The 20,393-nt window shown below is 40.7% G+C and overlaps 1 protein-coding gene across 1 annotated transcript in view; it reads right to left on the bottom strand.

Moving 5' to 3' along the window:
• ranbp9 (RAN binding protein 9) overlaps window positions 1-20,393 on the bottom strand; it is a 150,723-nt gene that overhangs the window by 56,128 nt on the left and 74,202 nt on the right. The window contains exons 4-5 of the mRNA XM_028790888.2: window positions 13,591-13,758; window positions 3,069-3,091 (exon numbers count right to left, since the gene is read on the bottom strand). Of these exons, the coding sequence (XP_028646721.1) occupies window positions 3,069-3,091; window positions 13,591-13,758 (191 nt within the window). The remainder of the gene's footprint in view (window positions 1-3,068; window positions 3,092-13,590; window positions 13,759-20,393) is intronic.

Genomic DNA, 20,393 nt, shown 5'->3' with positions numbered 1-20,393 from the left:
GTTTGCCAAAAGGCACCTGAAGGACTCTCAGACCATGAGAAAGAAAATTCTCTGGTCTGATGAGACAAAGATTGAACTCTTTGGTGTGAATGCCAGACATCACATTTGGGGAAAACCTGGCACCATCCCTACAGTGAAGCATGGTGGTGGCAGCATCATGCTGTGGGGATGTTTTTCAGCGGCAGGAACTGGGAGACTAGTCAGGATAAAGGGAAAGATGACTGCAGCAATGTACAGAGACATCCTGGATGAAAACCTGCTCCAGAGCGCTCTTGACCTCAGACTGGGGTGACGGTTCATCTTTCAGCAGGACAACGACCCTAAGCACACAGCCAAGATATCAAAGTAGTGGCTTCAGGACAACTCTGTGAATGTCCTTGAGTGGCCCACCCAGAGCTCAGACTTGAATCTGATTGAACATCTCTGGAGAGATCTTAAAATGGCTGTGCACCGACGCTTCCCATCCAACCTGATGGAGCTTGAGAGGTTCTGCAAAGAGGAATGGTCCAAGGATAGGTGTGCCAAGCTTGTGGCATCAACAAGACTTGAGGCTGTAATTGCTGCCAAAGGGGCATCGACAAAGTATTGAGCAAAGGCTGTGAATACTTATGGACATGGGATTTCTCAGTTTTTTTATTTTTAATAAATTTGCAAAAAACTCAAGTAAACTTTTTTCATGTTGTCATTATGGGGTGTTGTGTGTAGAATTCTGAGGGAAAAAATGAATTTAATCCATTTTGGAATAAGGCTGTAACATAACAAAATGTGGAAAAAGTGATGAAGCGCTGGGAATACTTTCTGGATGCACTGTACATAATTCTCACATATCACCTGTGTCCATATATTCATTCTCTATTTGCCTTTTTGTTATTTCTCTGAGTAATAATTTCTCTTTGTTTGTACTAATGTGATCTTTAATGTCTTTGTTTTGACACTGTCGCTTTTTTCTGCTTTCATATTCTGTATCTTGCTCTGCATGTGTTTCACGCCTTTTGAATTCCAGTTTTCATTATCTCTAACCTGCTCTGCATGTGTTTGGCCCCCTTGTTTTTTAACCTCTTTATGACATTTTACTTTGTTTTCTACTCTTTGTCTTTTACTTCTAACCTCGCTTTGTCCTACTTTTTTTTCCAATGACACCTGGTCCATGGTGATTATTTTCCCTTTTTCAAGTAATAATTTCCATTTGTTTGTGCTACTGCGATCTTTACTTTCTTTCTTTTATACTTTCTAATTTTCCTACTTTCATATTCTTTAACTTTTTCCACATGTGTATCGCACCATTTTTTTTTCCTGAGCCTTTCGAATTCCACTGCTTTCATAACCTGCTCTGCATGTGTATAGTGTGAACGTCTTTACGAAGTTCTACTTTGTCTTTTACTCTCTGTCTTTTAATTCTGAGCCCAATTGGACCTGCTTTTTTTTCCAATTCCATTTGTTCCAGGCTGATAATTACTTTCCTTATTTTTCTGAATTTGAACCTAGATTATTCTTTTTCTTTTTTGCTTTTTTCTCTCCAGCGCTTTTGAGTCTCTTTTCTCTGCGCTGCTTTCTTCTTCGCTTAGTCGTCTATGTTTCATTTATAACGTTTTGTTCTTATAAGCTTTATATGCACTGAGACCCTGGATCTGTGTGTGCTCAAATCCTTTAGACGACTGAATGTTTTGCTGCCCGTTGTCTTATTTGATATTGGTTGTAAGTAGGGCATGTCTTGCAAGAATCTCATGTTCTACGTCATCGCGAGTCCTGGGTCAATCTCTTGGCACAAAGTCTCATGTTTAAGGTCCCCGTGAGATGCTCTGTGGCCTTTCTCTTTCGTCTCATGGGTCTTTTAAGTGACTTCTGTGATCTTAACGTGAAGATCATGTCTAGTCTCCTATCTTTTCTCCCACGATTTTTGTTTATAATATGTATATATTCATTGAATTCATAGTCTGAGTCTCGACGACCTGAATTGTGTGGGTGGTTACCTACCAGGTAACGCTTGTGGTTGGTCTGCCATTTGGCACACATCCGCCACGGTGCCCTCTTTCAGTTGCGAGAAGCAGATCATGGAATGTTGCATAGTTTACCGTCACATAAAGCAAAGAGTATGCGACACGTGTTTCTCCCTCATTTGGGCTCATCAGGCGTACACATTCTAATGCTCCCCTCTCAGGGAATTGAACCTCGGACGTCAGCATCAGAGACGAAGTCCCTTTACACTGCGCCACAGCGTGCATGGTCATTTATTTGACAGCCTGTAGGTCCGGAGTAATTACATTCATTGCATTCATTGTCCGAGTCTCAACGACCTACACACCGTGAGTAGAGGACTTAAGTAAAAATCCTCAGAGGTGGCACAGTGGTAGTGCTGCTGCTTTGCAGTAAGGAGACTGTGGAAGATTGTGGGTTCACTTCCCGGTTCCTCCCTGTGTGGATAGCGCTTTGAGTACTGAGAAAAGCGCTATATAAATGTAATGAATTATTATTATTTATTAAATTACTATTTATTGAAATTGACTGAATTTGTTTCTTTCTTTAAACTCTTGCAGTTATAAACCCGTCACGCTGTACACAATCAGCAATCAAGTGTTAATTAGTTAAATTAAAACAAAAAAAAAAATTAAAGACAAGTAAAAATATACACAAACATAATATTGCTGAACTCATGTACGCAAAGCTGGATGCTGTAGATAGATAGATAGATAGATAGATAGATAGATAGATAGATAGATAGATAGATAGATAGATAGATAGATAGATAGATAGATAGATAGATAGATAGATAGATACTTTATTAATCCCAATCACACACTAAGAATACCAATGTGGGACTTGGTATTAAAATGTGAGTCTTGTTCTTTTGCCACGTCATATAAGTAGCGGGCATCAGGAAGGCCTCCAGATCACCACTGCGGTGCTCACTTTATGAAATGTGCACTTGCTGGGTCTGAAGAGAGTCCAAAGGGCCCATGATGGCCTCCACTTGTCCGTGACCAACAGGATGCTAGAAAACGAAGTGAATCCTGAAAACACACTCATCTCCACACTCTCACTAACAATCACAGGGACATAGAGGTGCTTACCGGTAAATCTGTGAAAGCGATACCTAAAACAGAGAGAGAGAGACAAATCATCATTACATTCCATCCAAAAAATAATGTATTAAATATCAGACTGAGCCATCCTGTAAACATCGCTGTAAGCATTTTATTAGTAAATTAGAAAATGACTCTTCAGAGTTACAAAGAATATTTCAGGCAATACCCATGTGGAACAAATGATTTCTATTAAAGCCAGGATCAGACAACGACAACTGAGTGCACTAAGACCTGTCAAGATGAACGGCCTGTTCAGGGCTCATTGCAGAAAACAGATGACATGGCACTGAGATATGAAGTATGAGACAACAGTTCAGCGCTACCACCAGAATGCAGCAAGCTGATGTTGAAAGAGTGGCCTGCTGAAGTCACAGCGTAGCAGCATGAAGGTGTAATGAGGGCCATAATGATGCTGCAGAAAAACTCTGCAAAACAGCAAGGAGTCTTACGCTGCTGTGGTGAACATCTCGGCTTCATCACCATCACTAAATTGGCCTTCAGATTTGGGCTTTTATGCTTACTGTACTACTAATATGAGGTATGCTCCAGGCAGGACCACGGCAATTGTCTGTTTTGAATGTAATTGTATTTTTTATATTGTGCCCACCCTTGAAAGAGCACAAACAGAAAAACCTGGAGTGGTCTCCCCAAGACTTTTTCATATACTCGGATATGGGGATAGATATTTGAGGAGTAAACCGCAAGACAATGATTTTTATATTATGTTCATTAAAGAACCATCATCATCAAATCAAATCAAATAAATAATTTATTGAACAATTATTATAAAAGTAAATTTGAATAAATTGGACTCCGGTTAGTGGAAGTAGGTCAAAAGTTGATAGAAATCTACATTTTGTACCTAATACAGTCGACCCTCGATATACGACCGGCCAGACATGTGAACAACTTGGTTTACGACCAAAATCTTTCTTTTGAATTACGACCAACGTCTTGCGTTACGACCCGAATGCGGCCACGTGTATCCGCTTATGCGACTATAAACAAACAGCCGAGAACGTTTGTAAGCGTCAGTCAGAGCCCAGATACATGTGTTTGTGGATGTAATTTCGGTCAGTGCTTTATATAATTTATTTCACTAATTGCTAAGGAAGGAAGAAAAGGTAATGAAGGTAAAGAAAGCAATCACAATCTAAACGAAGAAGGAAATTGTGCGGAAATATGAGAGTGGCGTTCATGTGACCGATCTCGCTAATATGTACAACATGTCCAAATCCATCATCTCGACAATTTTACAAAGAAAAGATCTGTATAAGGAAGCTCCTTCCAAACAATAACCACCTTCCATTTTATTCTCCTCCTGCAAGCCAAAGATGTCAAATTAAATGGTGAGTACAGTATGAAATTGTTGTTTCTGGTAGGCTAAGCACTTTTTATAACTTCTTGGTTAGTACATTAGAAAAATTATTGGTGTTTTTGGTACATTATGCACATTATACAACCCTTTTTTATTATGAAAGTGTTGCTGTGGGAGGTTCAGAACGCATTATGGGTATTTCCATTATTTCTTATGGGACAAATAGTCTTGACTTACAACCAACTTGAATTACAACCAGCCTTCGCGAACGAATTGAATTTGTAAGTCAAGGGTCCACTGTACTTGCATGCAAAATTTGGTTGACCCAAGTGAAAGCGAACTCAAGTTACCATGTTTACACACACACACAATTCCAAAATTGGTATTTTCAGACTCAGGGAGGGATAAAATGTTGAGATTCATCAAAATCTCAAAATTGAATTTTTGAATGATTACAATTCTTTCCCTTCGAGAAAGTAAATCAGACTCAGGGAAGTCTAAAACACTGAGATTCATCAAAATCTTCAGGTCGAATTTTTGGATGATTACAATACTTTCCCTATCCTTTGTATACGAGAAAGTCAAAAACTGATGTGATGTTTAAACTACAATCTGATGAGAAATGCCTGTGAGATGCTAGTGTGTCAGATTAGCGCCTGAGATGGTCACTACAGCCAGCCGTCACTTTGTTGATGATCATATTAGATTCCTCCATCACTTTCAATTAAATTAAATGAAAATATAATGAAACCAGCCATGCGTTAATTATGTCTGATTAACCGTATCGAATCATAGAATAACAAAGTGTGACACTCTCAAACCTACCAAGTCCAATTTAGAGTTGTGGGGAGACAAAGCTGGCAGGTATGAGGCAGGAAGGAGCCATCGCAGGGCACAACATGGGGTGATTTTTGGAATTACCAAATAAACCCACACACAGGTATTTGGGTTGTGGAAGGAAAATCCCAGGTTTAAATGTAGGAAAATGATAAAGCGCATGATGCTTAGTCGGTGAAGAAGGAGCCACTAATCATCAGGCCAATGAGCTTAGCCTCAAGTATATTATGAAGAAGGTTGTGTCCCAGGGGGTCTTGTTCAGAAAGTGGACACCACTTAGAGTGGCTTACCCCTACTACAAACCCTCAACTTAAGGTTCGTGGGGGTAAGGCCAGGTACACCAGGGGCCCTAATATTAAAATTTAGATGAGGTGCCTAATCTTAAAGTTAACCCTGGTGTATACTTTTGCTTTTTGGCGTCCGCTTTCTGAACAAGAGCCATCCCAGGTTGCTGGTCATGCTCAAAAGCCACTCATACTGGGAGCTGCCTTCATTGCTCCTATATCAACGGTCTGTATTTAATGTAAGGTAATGAGGGACATAAGTAGCTGTTTAGGGTCCCATGGTTTCCAGAAGTCTACCTAATTAAATCAATTAAGGTCTGCTCTTTAGTGAGATGCAATACTGCAAATTCCATTGCCGTGTCATTAAATGCCAATCATGTCACCTAAAAAAAGGTGAATCCATCAGGAGTAGAGAAGATGAAATAAGACGAAGTTTTAATGGCAATGCTATTTCATTTCTTGTGTCTTGTAGTTGGAGAATGAACATGAAATGAGAAGTCTTGGCTTGGAACTGCTCGCCTATAAAATTACAATGAGATCTGAATCTCTACAAGGCATAAACAGTATTTAGTTATCAATATTATACCTCAAATTAGTGAACATTAGTCTCCTAGTGATTTATGTAATTTACAGAAGTATTACTTACTGAGTAATTATTTCCTGAAGTTCAGTTTTAATTGTACAGCAATTAATGCTGTTGTATCCCCGTGACAGCAATGATGGTTATCACGATGGTGCCATTTATAGCAAAATCAGCCAGAGGGAAGCTGAGCGTCACATAAAGAAGCAAAATGTTTTTCAACAGGCAATATGTGGCGTGTCTGGACAGCTGACAGACAATTACTACTGACAATATGGTGGAAAAACTGTTACTGATAATGTGGTCATTACACTGAATCTACAACTGCTTTAACAAACCTTCCCAGAGGCACAGGGAAATATTTTGGATTAAGTGTACAGGTAAGTGAGTTAGTCGGACAGGACCCTGACTTAATAAACAAGCTGTAAGCAGGCATTGGAGTCAAATCTGCATAAACATCCAACAATAAACCGAACAGCCAGCCTGCAATCTGCGCTCAGCACATTCAATATGTGATCTACGGCATGAGGAAGAGCTTCATGTGCAACACGTGGAAATGACAGCACTTCCCATTCTGCGCACAATTTCAAAATAAACAAACATTTTAAATTACGTATTCAATTTTGTTCCTAATTACCCTGTGCAAACACAGCTTTCTATTCTCCCACCATTGTTTAAAAATGATTTTAATGTTTTTTTTTTTAACAATTTAAATAGTTATTGATTTTGCTTGAAATAGTATTATTATATTAAAACATTAAAAAGAAATTAGACAAGGCCACGTCATTCCGCCCAACACAGCTCAGCAGTCATATCCACTTAATTCTTCAGAGTTATTTTTAAAATGTATTCAATTATTAATTTTTGTTCTCTTTAGCTTCAAACCTCTGTTTGAAAATTGATTTTATTTGGCATTTTAGTGCTATTAACTTTACCCAGTACTGTTCATTTGTAGTAACATACTCTTTTTTCTGTCCAATATCAGAATTGTCAATATACAGCGACAGACAGACAGATAAAATGTGAAAGGCACTGTATGAGACAGACAGACAGGAAAGGCGCTATATGATAAATAAAGAGACTGATAGACAGACAGAAGTTTATTTGGCTCCACAGGGAAATGGAGCATTTTACAGAAATTCTTAAATAAATAAATACATACATATATAAACAGATAAATACACACACAATGATCTGACCACACAACAGAATGACAAAAATGGAAGAAAATTAAAAAGAAAGAAGACTTCTCACTTGGTAATCTCAGTGCGGTGCTATGCAGACGTATTCCTGTTGGTATAAAGCAGCCCAGGGTGGCATGGTGGCACAGTGGGTAGCGCTGCTGCCTCACAGTAAGGAGACCCGTCTGGGTTCGCTTTCCGGGTCCTCCCTGCGTGGAGTTTGCATGTTCTCCCCGTGCCTGCGTGGGTTTCCTCCCACAGTCCAAAGATTAGGGGCATTGGCGATTCTAAATTGTCCCTAGTGTGTGCCCTGCGGAGGGCTGGCGCCCTGCCCAGGGTTTGTTTCCTGCCTTGCACCCTGTATTGGATGGGATTGGCTCCAGCAGACCCCCGTGGCCCTGTAGTTAGGATATAGCGGGTTGGATAATGGATGGACAGATGGATAAAGCAGCCCCCCCAGAGTGTTTCTTGACACATTTCTACTGAATGATTCGCTGGCTGAAAGTCCTCAGGGTTGTTGTGTCACAGAGAGAGGTCATGCAGGTATTGTTCATAATGGCCCTCAGTTTTATTTTCATTCTCTGCCCCCCCACCCAATACTTCCAGGGTTATCGCCTGCCCTTTTAATTGGCCTTTTGAACATTACAACAATCTGGATGATAACAGGTCTTATCCACTGAATTCCTCCAAAACAACATGAAGTCGAGTTTGTAAAGTCCATAAAGTCCAGTTTACCAAAGTACATAAGTTTCTTATTCCAAGTGTCTGCGGTTCTCTGTGTGAAAAAAAAATTCCTAATGTATGTGTGAAATTTACCCTCAGCAAGTTTCTGTGTCCTTGATGAATTGTGTTTGATTTAAAGTCACCGTCTCGAACCACTGGACTAATTCCCTTCATTACTTTAAACACTTTGATCAGGTCTCCTCTTTACCTTCTTTTGCTTAAACTGAAATGGCTCAACTCTTTTAATGTTTCCACGTAACTCACCTCCTGAAGCCCTGGTATCAGCCTGGTCGCACTTCTCTGGAGCGTGTTGATTCGGTGGGCCTCTCCTGAAGTGAAGTTAATCGGCAGAGCGCACACACACCGGCCATCCGGTTATAGAAGTTATAGAAGATCTGAGGGATGTCACTTCCCTTGTCTCCTAAGACAAACAGCCTGCTGTGCCCTTTCAATATCAGTGTTATGAGACCTGTCACTGATGTGGACCCCCCAAGTACTGTGCACTTCCTGAACAGTGAGCGGACCCAGCGGTTCATTGGTGTGGTGAAACTCAAAAGCAGTTCTTTGGTTTTGCTGATGTTAAGTTGCAGACAATTCCCATAGTTCTCCATTGACTCCTCTCCTCCGTCTAATCCCCCTTATCAATACCCCCCAGAAGCGCAGAGCCATCTTGAGAATATTCAGACATCTGTAACATTCATCAACTCACTTATGTTATGTGTGTGTACGGCAGTTACCTGAAGCTCATTTTCAGTACTAATTGCATGGTGCAGGTCTGGAGGTGGTTTGGCCGCAAATTAACCTTCTGCGTAGGCCTGGCTAGGGACGTTGCGCTCATTTTCTGGGGTTTGTACTGAACTAATGTCACTAATTTGTGGGAGATGTGCAAGTAACAATGTTATTGTATGATGTTCACATGGCGTGAAATTTGAACTTGAACTTTCCCACAGAGTCCATATAATTTACAGTGGTGTGAAAAACTATTTGCCCCCTTCCTGATTTCTTATTCTTTTGCATGTTTGTCACACAAAATGTTTCTGATCATCAAACACATTTAACCATTAGTCAAATATAACACAAGTAAACACAAAATGCAGTTTGTAAATGATGGTGTTTATTATTTAGGGAGAAAAAAAATCCAAACCTACATGGCCCTGTGTGAAAAAGTAATTGCCCCCTTGTTAAAAAATAACCTAACTGTGGTGTTTCACACCTGAGTTCAATTTCCGTAGCCACCCCCAGGCCTGATTACTGCCACACCTGTTTCAATCAAGAAATCACTTAAATAGGAGCTGCCTGACACAGAGAAGTAGACCAAAAGCACCTCAAAAGCTAGACATCATGCCAAGATCCAAAGAAATTCAGGAACAAATGAGAACAGAAGTAATTGAGATCTATCAGTCTGGTAAAGGTTATAAAGCCATTTCTAAAGCTTTGGGACTCCAGCGAACCACAGTGAGAACCATTATCCACAAATGGCAAAAACATGGAACAGTGGTGAACCTTCCCAGGAGTGGCCGGCCGACCAAAATTACCCCAAGAGCGCTGAGACGACTCATCCGAGAGGTCACAAAAGACCCCAGGACAACGTCTAAAGAACTGCAGGCCTCACTTGCCTCAATTAAGGTCAGTGTTCACGACTCCACCATAAGAAAGAGACTGGGCAAAAACGGCCTGCATGGCAGATTTCCAAGACGCAAACCACTGTTAAGCAAAAAGAACATTAGGGCTCGTCTCAATTTTGCTAAGAAACATCTCAATGATTGCCAAGACTTTTGGGAAAATACCTTGTGGACTGATGAGTCAAAAGTTGAACTTTTTGGAAGGCAAATGTCCCGTTACATCTGGCGTAAAAGGAACACAGCATTTCAGAAAAAGAACATCATACCAACAGTAAAATATGGTGGTGGTAGTGTGATGGTCTGGGGTTGTTTTGCTGCTTCAGGACCTGGAAGGCTTGCTGTGATAGATGGAACCATGAATTCTACTGTCTACCAAAAAATCCTGAAGGAGAATGTCCGGCCATCTGTTCGTCAACTCAAGCTGAAGCGATCTTGGGTGCTGCAACAGGACAATGACCCAAAACACACCAGCAAATCCACCTCTGAATGGCTGAAGAAAAACAAAATGAAGACTTTGGAGTGGCCTAGTCAAAGTCCTGACCTGAATCCAATTGAGATGCTATGGCATGACCTTAAAAAGGCGGTTCATGCTAGAAAACCCTCAAATAAAGATGAATTACAACAATTTTGAAAAGATGAGTGGGCCAAAATTCCTCCAGAGTGCTGTAAAAGACTCATTGCAAGTTATCGCAAACGCTTGATTGCAGTTATTGCTGCTAAGGGTGGCCCAACCAGTTATTAGGTTCAGGGGGCAATTACTTTTTCACACAGGGCCATGTAGGTTTGGATTTTTTTTTCTCCCTAAATAATAAAAACCACCATTTACAAACTGCATTTTGTGTTTACTTGTGTTATATTTGACTAATGGTTAAATGTGTTTGATGATCAGAAACATTTTGTGTGACAAACATGCAAAAGAATAAGAAATCAGGAAGGGGGCAAATAGTTTTTCACACCACTGTATTGTTTTTTGATCACAGAGTTACTCAATGCATATGACATGGGTGTATTGAAGACGTGCCAACAATGTATTGTAGGAGTAAGCTGGCTGGCCACTGGGTCATGTCCAAGACAGGACACAGAGTATACGAGAGGGGACCCAAAAATAACAATTTTTAAATTGTATATTTCTCTGAACATTTCCAAAATGTAAATCGCCCTCAAAATACTCTCACTGGGACACAACACACTTGTCCCACCACTTTTTCCATTGTTCAAAACTGTTCTGAAACTCATGCAAAGTGACAGCCTTCCGTGCCTCAGTTGCTTGCTTCTTGAGCTCCTCTACAACATGAAAATGCTTTCCTTTAATAATAATAATAATTCTTTGCATTTATATAATGCTTTTTCTCACTACTCAAAGCGCTCAGCAAATGCAGGTTAAGGGCCTTGCTCAAGGGCCCAACAGAGCAGAGTCCCTATTGGCATTTACGGGATTCGAACCGGCAACCTTCCGATTGCCAATGCAGATCCCTAACCTCAGAGCCACCACTCCGCCTTTAAGGTTCCTCTTCGTTCTTGGAAATAAGAAAAAATTGCAGGGTGCAAGGTCTGTTGTGGGAGTAGGAAACCCTTGTCATCCCGTTTTTCGTGAGAAACAGCCACACACTCAATGCTGTGTTGTCGTGATGCAGAAGCCACTCACCTGATTGCCGCAATTCGGGTTGTTTTCTCTGCAATCGCTCGAGCACTTTAAGGTACAAACCCTTACCTGGCTCAAAGCTGCTTCTTGTTCTTTGAAAGCCTCTTGAAGCATTATGACAGCGTCTCCACAAGCGGAAACAGAACCTGATGCAAACACGTTATTCATTCATGTCTGCCATCACAAAATCAACAAAGACGGTAACAAGAGGCTCAAAAACAAAAACGACGCTGACCTTAAAGACCTTTCTCCAAAGAATGCTGCTTGGCCAAATGATGCAGAGGGCAGTTTGGTATACGCACCTAGCTAATACCCCTCCAGCCTCCAGAAAAAAAATTCTGTAGTTATTTTTGGGTCCCCCCCACCTCGTATTGCTGGCATCACAAGAGACCACTAATGGTCAATGATGCGGACACAGCAAGTCTGGTGATGCTGAAAAATGGCAAGGTTACCGGGGACTGATTGGATGAAGGGAGAGACTAATGATGTGGAAACAAGGGGTGAGCAGAATGGATCTGTCTGAACTTAAAATGAGGCCCAAAAGCTCAAAGACAAAAAGAATATAACGTCACACACGTGCAATTGGGACACAGCTCAAGGGCCTAAATGATAGAAATTCCACGTCTGACCACGGGGTGGTGGGGTATGCTGACTGTCTCTCTCAATCTCTTGCAGACCATTCACAAGAAATCCCGCAGGGTTCCGGTGGCAACGATGTCACTTCCGGTCCCGACGATGTCACTTCTGGTTCCGGCCCCCAATGACGTCATTGCCTTTGCCGGCCTTTAAAGCCGCCATCTTACCTCCATACTATCAGTGCTATTTTAGACTCAAAAACCTGTGAACATCTCCATTCAATTTTACTTTTTACAATTTTGCAGCCTGGAAACAATATACGGGTGGCTGTCCCAAACCTTCATCATGTCTGTGACTCATCTTTGGGACAATAAGGATGATTCAAAAATCTCGGTAAAGCCAGAAAAATCAGCACTGAAGCAGCTGCTGGGGTTACCTGAAACATTTTGCCAGCATATATGAGGTGAAGAAAGTAAAATAAATGGGGACTGCCATGTTGAACTATGTCGTTAATAATACACTAGAGATGTTCATCCATCAATCCCAGCAGGCACCTGTCACAGGCAACTTTACTGACAAACAGAAAAGTCATTCCGACTGACAAGGTGGTTATTAAAACTGCAGGTCTGGCAAAAGATTTTTAAAATGTTTTTCCTTTGCGCCCCAACCTTCCTCCTGATGTTCGATTTACAGCCTGTTTACAATTCTTTTAACTCTTTCATTTTCAGATAATGGAGAATTCATGCTTTTATAAAACTCTAAAACTTAAAATTGCAGACACATCCACAGAATACAAGAGAACAGAGGTGATGGGGCCTTGGGTATCAAATGTTCCCTCAATCAATTAGTGGTAATGCTAAAAACACATTTGGTTAGTCTGGTCAGGTCTTGCAGGTTAACTCCAAGGCCGTACGTATTAAGAGCGGTGTATGGACTGTCAGATAAAATAAATGACAAATGAATGTAAAAACTGTATGTATGGAAGGGTGGGGGAACAGAACAGTGTGGCAGATGGCCGGGGACTTTGCCCGGCTGGGATGCCCCTGTGATGGAAGGGCTGGGGGAGAGGACATATTCGGGGCAATACCTCCCCCGGAACATGAGAGGGCAAACCCCCTTGATTGCATTGGGCCTACGGGCTTGAAGCTTCGAAAGCTCAACCCTGCTGGGGGCTGTGGCCACCACCAGGGGGCACCTGGACAGTTGCACAAGTGCTGCCAGAAGAGGATCCGGGTGCACCTGGAGTACTTCCGGGTGCCCATGCAGCACTTCCGCCACACCCGGAAGTGTTGCCGGATGACCGAAGAGCACCTGGAGCACTCTCGGGGTGCAGTATAAAAGAAGCCGCCTCACTCCGGTCAAGGAGCCAGAGTCGTAAGGAGGAGGGCAAAGCGTGTGGAGAGGAATTTAGGCGGTAGAAGAAAAGAATGGAAAAAGAAAGAGAAAGGAAGAAGCGACTGAGCAATACTTGGGGGTGATTGTGCACGGTGTGCTGTAAAGGCAACAAAGAAATAAAAGCGTGTGTGCTTGGACTTGTGTCACTGTGCCTGTCTGTCTCGGAGTTGACTTCCACAACAGACAGGAGCAACTGTTTCACATGCAATGTATGCTGTTCTATTTCTATTATGATTTATTAAATAATTATCTGTTACATAATTATGGACTTGTTCACACACACACACACACACACACACACACACACACACACACACACACACAAATATAAAGCAAAAGGTTTCATTACCTAAGCTATGGCCATTCTTCGTATAAAAACACGTGTTATTAATGAGGTTCACACAGCAGCCGATAACATCACCAGTTGTAAATGTTGGGCCGTAGGGCTGCCCGGTGCCTGAAGAGCAAAAGGAATGACCGTCGTCTCCATGATAGCCGTAGGAATGTTTGTCCCAGCCTTTAACAGAAAAAAAAGGGGGAGATGTCAGTTCAGTATTTCAGTAGACAAAGATTACTCTCAGAAAGGTTTAGTAATAAATACCACTTTGTCAGAATTAATGCTTATAATAAATGACATACGCATTAGTGAACCAGCTGCACTGCGGCATAACTGCCTGTCAAAGTATACAGTAGCTTCTTTTAAAAAACACACAAAAAAAGTCGTTACTTTATAACATTAGAATAAACACAAATAAGCATTAATACTGTATTTAGTATCTTCATGAACTCTACCCAGAGAAAGTACTGTATTTTCTTAGGTGGCTTAAAACTTTTCCAAAGCGTTACACATATGAAGCTTTAACGCAAGCACTGCAACACTAACTATAAATGAGATTTTAAAGGACTTGAAAAGTAGGTATGTTATTAAAAAAAATGTGTGGTTAAAACCTGTTACATTTAACTTGTACCAAGAAAATATAAATAAACAGATATATTGCTTCCCAATGGAAGAACCCTGAATTTACGATCTCCTCATTTTATAGTCTCGTTATGCTGGAAATGTCAGCCGTAAGAATCAATGGGGTGTCTCCTCGCACCATCAAAAAATGAGAAGACAATCGCCTTATGAGCAAATCTTGACTGTCACTCCACCCATGTGTTAACTCGACTCAAATCTAGAGGCCTTCTTGGTTTAGCCGGCTGTGTGGACCTCTGGGACCTGTCGGTGACCTGTGTAGTTCATAAAATGTGACTCTTTTCTCTTCTGTTGTTTTTAAGTAAGCTCCATTCTCCAAACTTAATTATTTATTTATTTTGTCCTAATTTTAAAATTCAGTAGGAAACTGATAAAAAAAAAAAAACATATACAGATATCTAGCAGAGACAAGTCATTGGATGATTGGCACAGGTTTAGTTAGAGAGCACGGATTCTGCTAAAGCAACTCTTGGACGTACTGGAAGAAAAACGAATAAAAACAGAGTGTATAACTCTATTTCAGAAACCTTATGACAGACTGACTGTTAAAACTGCAAAGATCTACAAAAGGGTGGGTATAAAATTGGTATAAAGAATGAGAGGGTACAATGCAAGGAAGTCTCTCTGAAAAAGTGAGGCCCATCAGGAATCAGTGCTGGCGTCGCCATGCTCTCACATTAATCATCAAGTTAGACGTTGTTGGCCTGGCGTAACATTCGGGTGCATTCGGTGACTAAGTTAACTGAGCATTGTTTATTTACTACATTCAAGAGTCAGTTATCACGTTTTTGTTTATTAAATAATTTTGTAGCAATGAGTTGTATTTAAAAGTAATAGCAATAATAATAATAATAATAATAATAGAAGGCTAATGAAAAGGTGTATGATGAGTTGTATAAGAGGTTGGACACCAAGGTGGGAGAAAAGGACCTCTACCGATTACCGAGCTGGGAGAAATGTGCAGCAGGTTAGGGTGATAAAGGATAAAGATGGAAACGTACTCACAAGCGAGGAGAGTGTGTTGAGCAGAACGAAAGAGTACTTTGAGAGGCTGATGAATGAAGAGAACGAGAGAGAGAAGAGGTTGGATGATGTGGAGATAGTGAATCAGGAATTGCAACGGATTAGCAAGGAGGAAGTAAGGACAGCTATGAAAAGGATGAAGAATGGAAAAGCAGTTGGTCCAGATGACATACCTGTGGAAGCACGGAGGTGTTTAGGAGAGATGGCAGTGGAGTTTTTAACGAGATTGTTTAATGGAATCTTGGAAAGTGAGTGGATGCCTGAGGAGTGGAGAAAATGTGTACTGGTGCTGATATTTAAGAATAAGGGGGACGTGCAGGACTGTAGTAACTACAGGGGGATAAAATTGATGAGCCACTGCATGAAGTTATGGGAAAGAATAGTGGAAGCTCAGTTAAGAAGTGAGGTGACGATTAGTGAGCAGCAGGATGATTTCATGCCAAGAAAGAGCACCACAGGTGTGAAGTTTGCTCTGAGGGTGTTCATGGAGAAATTTACTGAAGGCCAGAAAGAGTTGCATTGTGTCTTTGTGGACCTGGAGAAAGCAAATGACAGGGTGACTGAGAGGAGTTGTGGTATTGTATGAGGAAGTCGGGAGTGACAGAGAAGTACGTAAGAGTGGTACAAGATATGTACGAGGTAAGTGTGACTGTGGTGAGGTCTGCGGTAGGAGAGACGGAGGTGGGATTACATCAGGGATCGGCTCTGAGCCCTTTCTTATTAGCAATGGTGATGGACAGGTTGACACGAGATTAGACATGATGTTTGCTGAAGACATTGTGATCTGTAGCAATAGTAGGGAGCAGACTGAGGAGACCCTGGAGATGTGGAGATCTGCTCTAGAGAGGAGTGGAATGAAGGTCAATAGGAACAACACAGAATACATGTGTGTAAATGAGAGGGAGGTCAGTGGACTGGTGAGGATGAGGGGAGTAGAGTTGGCAAAGGTGGAGGAGTTTAAATACTGGGGATTGTGGAAGAGAAGTGAAAAAGAGAGTGCAGGCAGAGTGGAGTGTGTGGAGAAGAGTGTCAGGAGTGATTTGTGACAGACGGATATCAGCAAGAGTGAAGGGGAAGGTATACAGGATGGTAGTGAAACCAGCTATGTTATATGGGCTGGAGATGGTGGCACTGACCAGAAAGCAGGAGACAGAGCTGGAGGTGGCAGAGTTAAAGATGTTAAGATTTGCATTGGGTATGATGAGGATGGACAGGATTAGAAATGAGGACATTAGAGGGTCAGTTCAGGTTGGACAATTTGGGAGACAAAATCAAGGAGGGCAAGATTGCGTTGGTTTGGACATGTGCAGAGGAGAGATGCTGGGTATATTGGGAGAAGGATGCTAAGGATAGAGTTGCCAGGGAAGAGGAAAAGAGGAAGGTCTAAGAGAAGGTTTATTGATGTGGTGAGAGAAGACATAACAGAACAAGATGCAGAGAACAGAAAGATATGGAAGAAGACGATCCTCTGTGGCAACCTAACCTAACCTAACGGGAGCAGCCGAAAGAAGAAGCAGCAGCAGCAATAATAGGAGTCAATTCCATGCATTTGTAGAGAACATTAAATTTGGACTTTTGGGCAGCTGGTCTCTTCCGTTTCAGAAGATGGACTTCTGAGACAGAATCCATTAGCAGCAAAGTTATTTTATCTTTTTTTTTTGTATCATTCAGAGGTATCCTGTACTTACTAAGCCTAAACTGACCTCAAGTTCATGTTCAAGTTTAAGGTATGGGCTTCCAGAGACTGACCTGGTACAGAAAGGTGAAAGAACAGAACTCCAGGAACCTCACACTGCAGGATCGGCTCTGTCCAAGAACGAAAGTGGAAGTGAAACTGATAGGGAGTTGGACCAGGAGAATTTATTGATTCCAGGAGGTCCATTGGAACTGAGCTGGCTTTACTTTCTGTGCTGTGGCACAGACTCCAACCAGGCTTGCTACTCCTCCCCGTGGTGTGTGGAGAAGACAGAATGAACAGCTGAAGGTAACGATCACCACAATGATTACCATACCACAATAACTACCACTCTCGGGTGGAAAATAAAGGAGCTAAAGAGTAATATACAGAAGGATACAAATGATATAAGGAAAGATATAAAAGACATAAAAATGACAAAGAAGCTGCTGCTTCAGGATAATAAAAACCACAAGAAATGTTTAAGAATCACTTTGAGGCAAACTAGAAAAAATTGAGAAAAAAAATACCAGAAAATGGCAGCAAGTTTGAGAATTAATTTAGAGTGCTTGGTGCTAAATTTGAAGATATTAAGCAAATGTTCATGACTCTTATTGAAATAGTGGAACAATTGGCAACCGCCACTGACGAAAAAGCAACGGCTACAAAATCCAAATTCAAAGTGCTTGGAGATGGACTAACAGTGCTGGAAGAAGGATATTGAAGAAATAATATTAGAATTGAAGTTCTCCCTGAAAACCATTGAAGTCCAAACCCGGTGAAATGCATAGCTGAACTATTCTCTAAAATAAATGGAGAGGACTTCAAATCAGATGCCGAGATATCAGCAGCAGCACATACGTGGATCAAGTGCCTCAAAACCTAGAAGACTTATTGTTCATTTCAACAAATTACAATCTAAAGTAAATTTGATGTCATTTCTCAGATTGAAACAAGATATATTATATTTGAAAATACCGCATTCATATTTTCCCTACTATGCCGCATTTTACAACATTAAACAGCATTTACACAAAGCCAAAATCTGATATAGCCTCTTGTATCCTGCTAAGTTGAGAGTGGATATTCAAGGCAAGTTCTACATTTTTAGTTCGATTGTGAGTCGCATCGGGTCCTGGCAAGGCAAAGAAGATTTTACCTGCAATTTGATCCATTTGCAATGAGACTTTTGCTGTAATTATACATTCTATTCCCTTCTAGGCTACTTTTACGTTTTAATTTCAATTATAATTATAGTCTCACCCCCCCCCCCAACAAAATTGGGACTGTTTAGCATCATACCCTTGGCTTATTGTATTAGGATTATCATACGTTATCTGCTTCTCAATGGCTACTGTTTAACATCATTCTCTGGGTTGATTCTTTCAGGACTGGTTATAATTATATTCTAGGCTTATAGTATTTGGACTGTATTACCAATTCATATCTCTACTTTAATCTTTCTACATTGTCACTGGGGGGCTTGTTTTGTTTTGGACCTGCTCTGTCTCTAGGCATGTCAGAGGACTAGGACTTCGTGAAGTGTGGTCTAGCCTCACTTGGGGAGAGAAAGAGAGCAAGCTATTCCTAATCTATCCTTTTAACCCTCACAACTGTAAGTACCAACACAACAATAGGCTTCATAGCCATGACTCCTGGCAAAATTGGAAATTAAGTTTAAACCTATCTTATGTAAAAATGTACTACCTTCATTTAAGACTATAAAATGTCAACAAAAGTTCAGAAGCAAAGTCTCTACAACATTGAACATTGTGAGCTGGAATGTCAAAGGTCTCAATTGCGAATTAAAAAGGAAGAAAGTATTCTCTCACCTAACAGGTCTAAACGGCAAGATAGTATTATCACAGGAGATTCACTTATTAAGCAAGGATCAGTTTTGGCTGCAGATAGATTGGACTGGCCAAATACTCCGCTCCAGCAATACAAAAAAAAACTATAAGGGTGCGAATCGTAATACATAGAACAATTTCATTTGTACTATCAGATGCAGTATCTGACCCTGAAGGGTGATATGTGATTGTGATGGGGAATTTATTTAATTGTAAAGTGATTCTGATAAAAAATCTATGCACCCAATGTGGATGACAGAGATTTCATCCAAAACGTATTTGTGTCCATACCTAATGTGAACGGTCATAAAATTATAATGGCCATAGACATTAATTATGTTTTAAATCCAGATGTGGACAGGCCTTCATCTACAGGGGTGAAAACATCTAAAACTGCTAAAATAACTACACAGTTTGTAATTGATCATAACCTATCAGACCCTTGGAGACTTACTCTCACCCGTACATCATTGTTATTCAAGAATTGATTATTTCTTTGTAGATAACAATTTTTTGCCCACGATTAAATCTTGCAAGTACGACCATATTATTATCGCCAACCATGCCCCTCTGATTATGGAGCTCAAATCACTACACCCCACATACACATCTCACAGCTAGCGTCTCAACCCCGTTATTAGCTGATTTTCTTTTATTTTTTTGTTTTGAGACACAAATGCATTCTCTGAGGTCTCTGCAGAAATACTCTGGGAAATTCTGAAGTCACTTTTAAGAGAGCAGAGTATTTCATATCTCTCTCACAAAAATAAATTGGAAACATCAGAGTTAATCAGTGAAATCACCAGAATAGATCTAGAACACGCCAGGTCTCCAAATGAGGCACTTTATAGGAAAAGGCAGGCTTTGCCATCAGAACGCAACCTCTTGACAACAAAAGAAATGGAACTCATTTTTAAATCTCGAAATCATTACAATGAATGTGGAGAGAAGGCTAATAAGAACTTAGCTCAACAAATCCACAAGCAGTATCAGTGATTACCAACACAGATGGAGATGAAATCATTGACCATAAAAATATAATGCACACATTTAGACACTACTGTAAGTCCTTGAATTCTACTCAGTTTAGAGAATACAAGACATAATCTAAGGCGTTTCTGGATACATTACAGATACCACAGCTAGATACTCTCAGTGCAGAGGAATTTGATAAACCTCCAACACTCTCAGAATTACTAGACGCTATAAACTCACTTCACAGTGGGAACGCAGCAGGTCCTAATGACTAACCTGCTGAATTTTACAAAATATTTTTAATTAAGTTAGACCCTCTTTTGTTAGCACTTACAGAAGGCAGAGACAATTGTACCTCAAACTTTCCACCTAGTATCAATTACAGTCTTTCCTAAGAAAAATAAGGACTTATTACAATGTGCATCATATAGACCAATCTCATTTCTGAATAACGACTTTAAGATACTCTTCAAAGTTCTAGCTTGAAGGATTGAGAAAGTGCTTCCTTCAGTAATATCACAAGACCAAACTGGATTTATTAAAAGGCAGACACTTAGCTTCCAGTCTTCTATGCCTGTGTAATATAATATATTCACTCAAAGTCTAACACCCCGGAGATGATATTATCTTTGGATGCAGAAAAGGCATTTGAT

Source organism: Erpetoichthys calabaricus, chromosome 6 (assembly GCF_900747795.2).
Source record: "Erpetoichthys calabaricus chromosome 6, fErpCal1.3, whole genome shotgun sequence".
Lineage (NCBI taxonomy): Eukaryota > Metazoa > Chordata > Cladistia > Polypteriformes > Polypteridae > Erpetoichthys > Erpetoichthys calabaricus.
The sequence above is the reverse complement of the archived record's forward strand: the minus strand, read 5'-3'. Positions and strand labels throughout refer to the sequence as shown.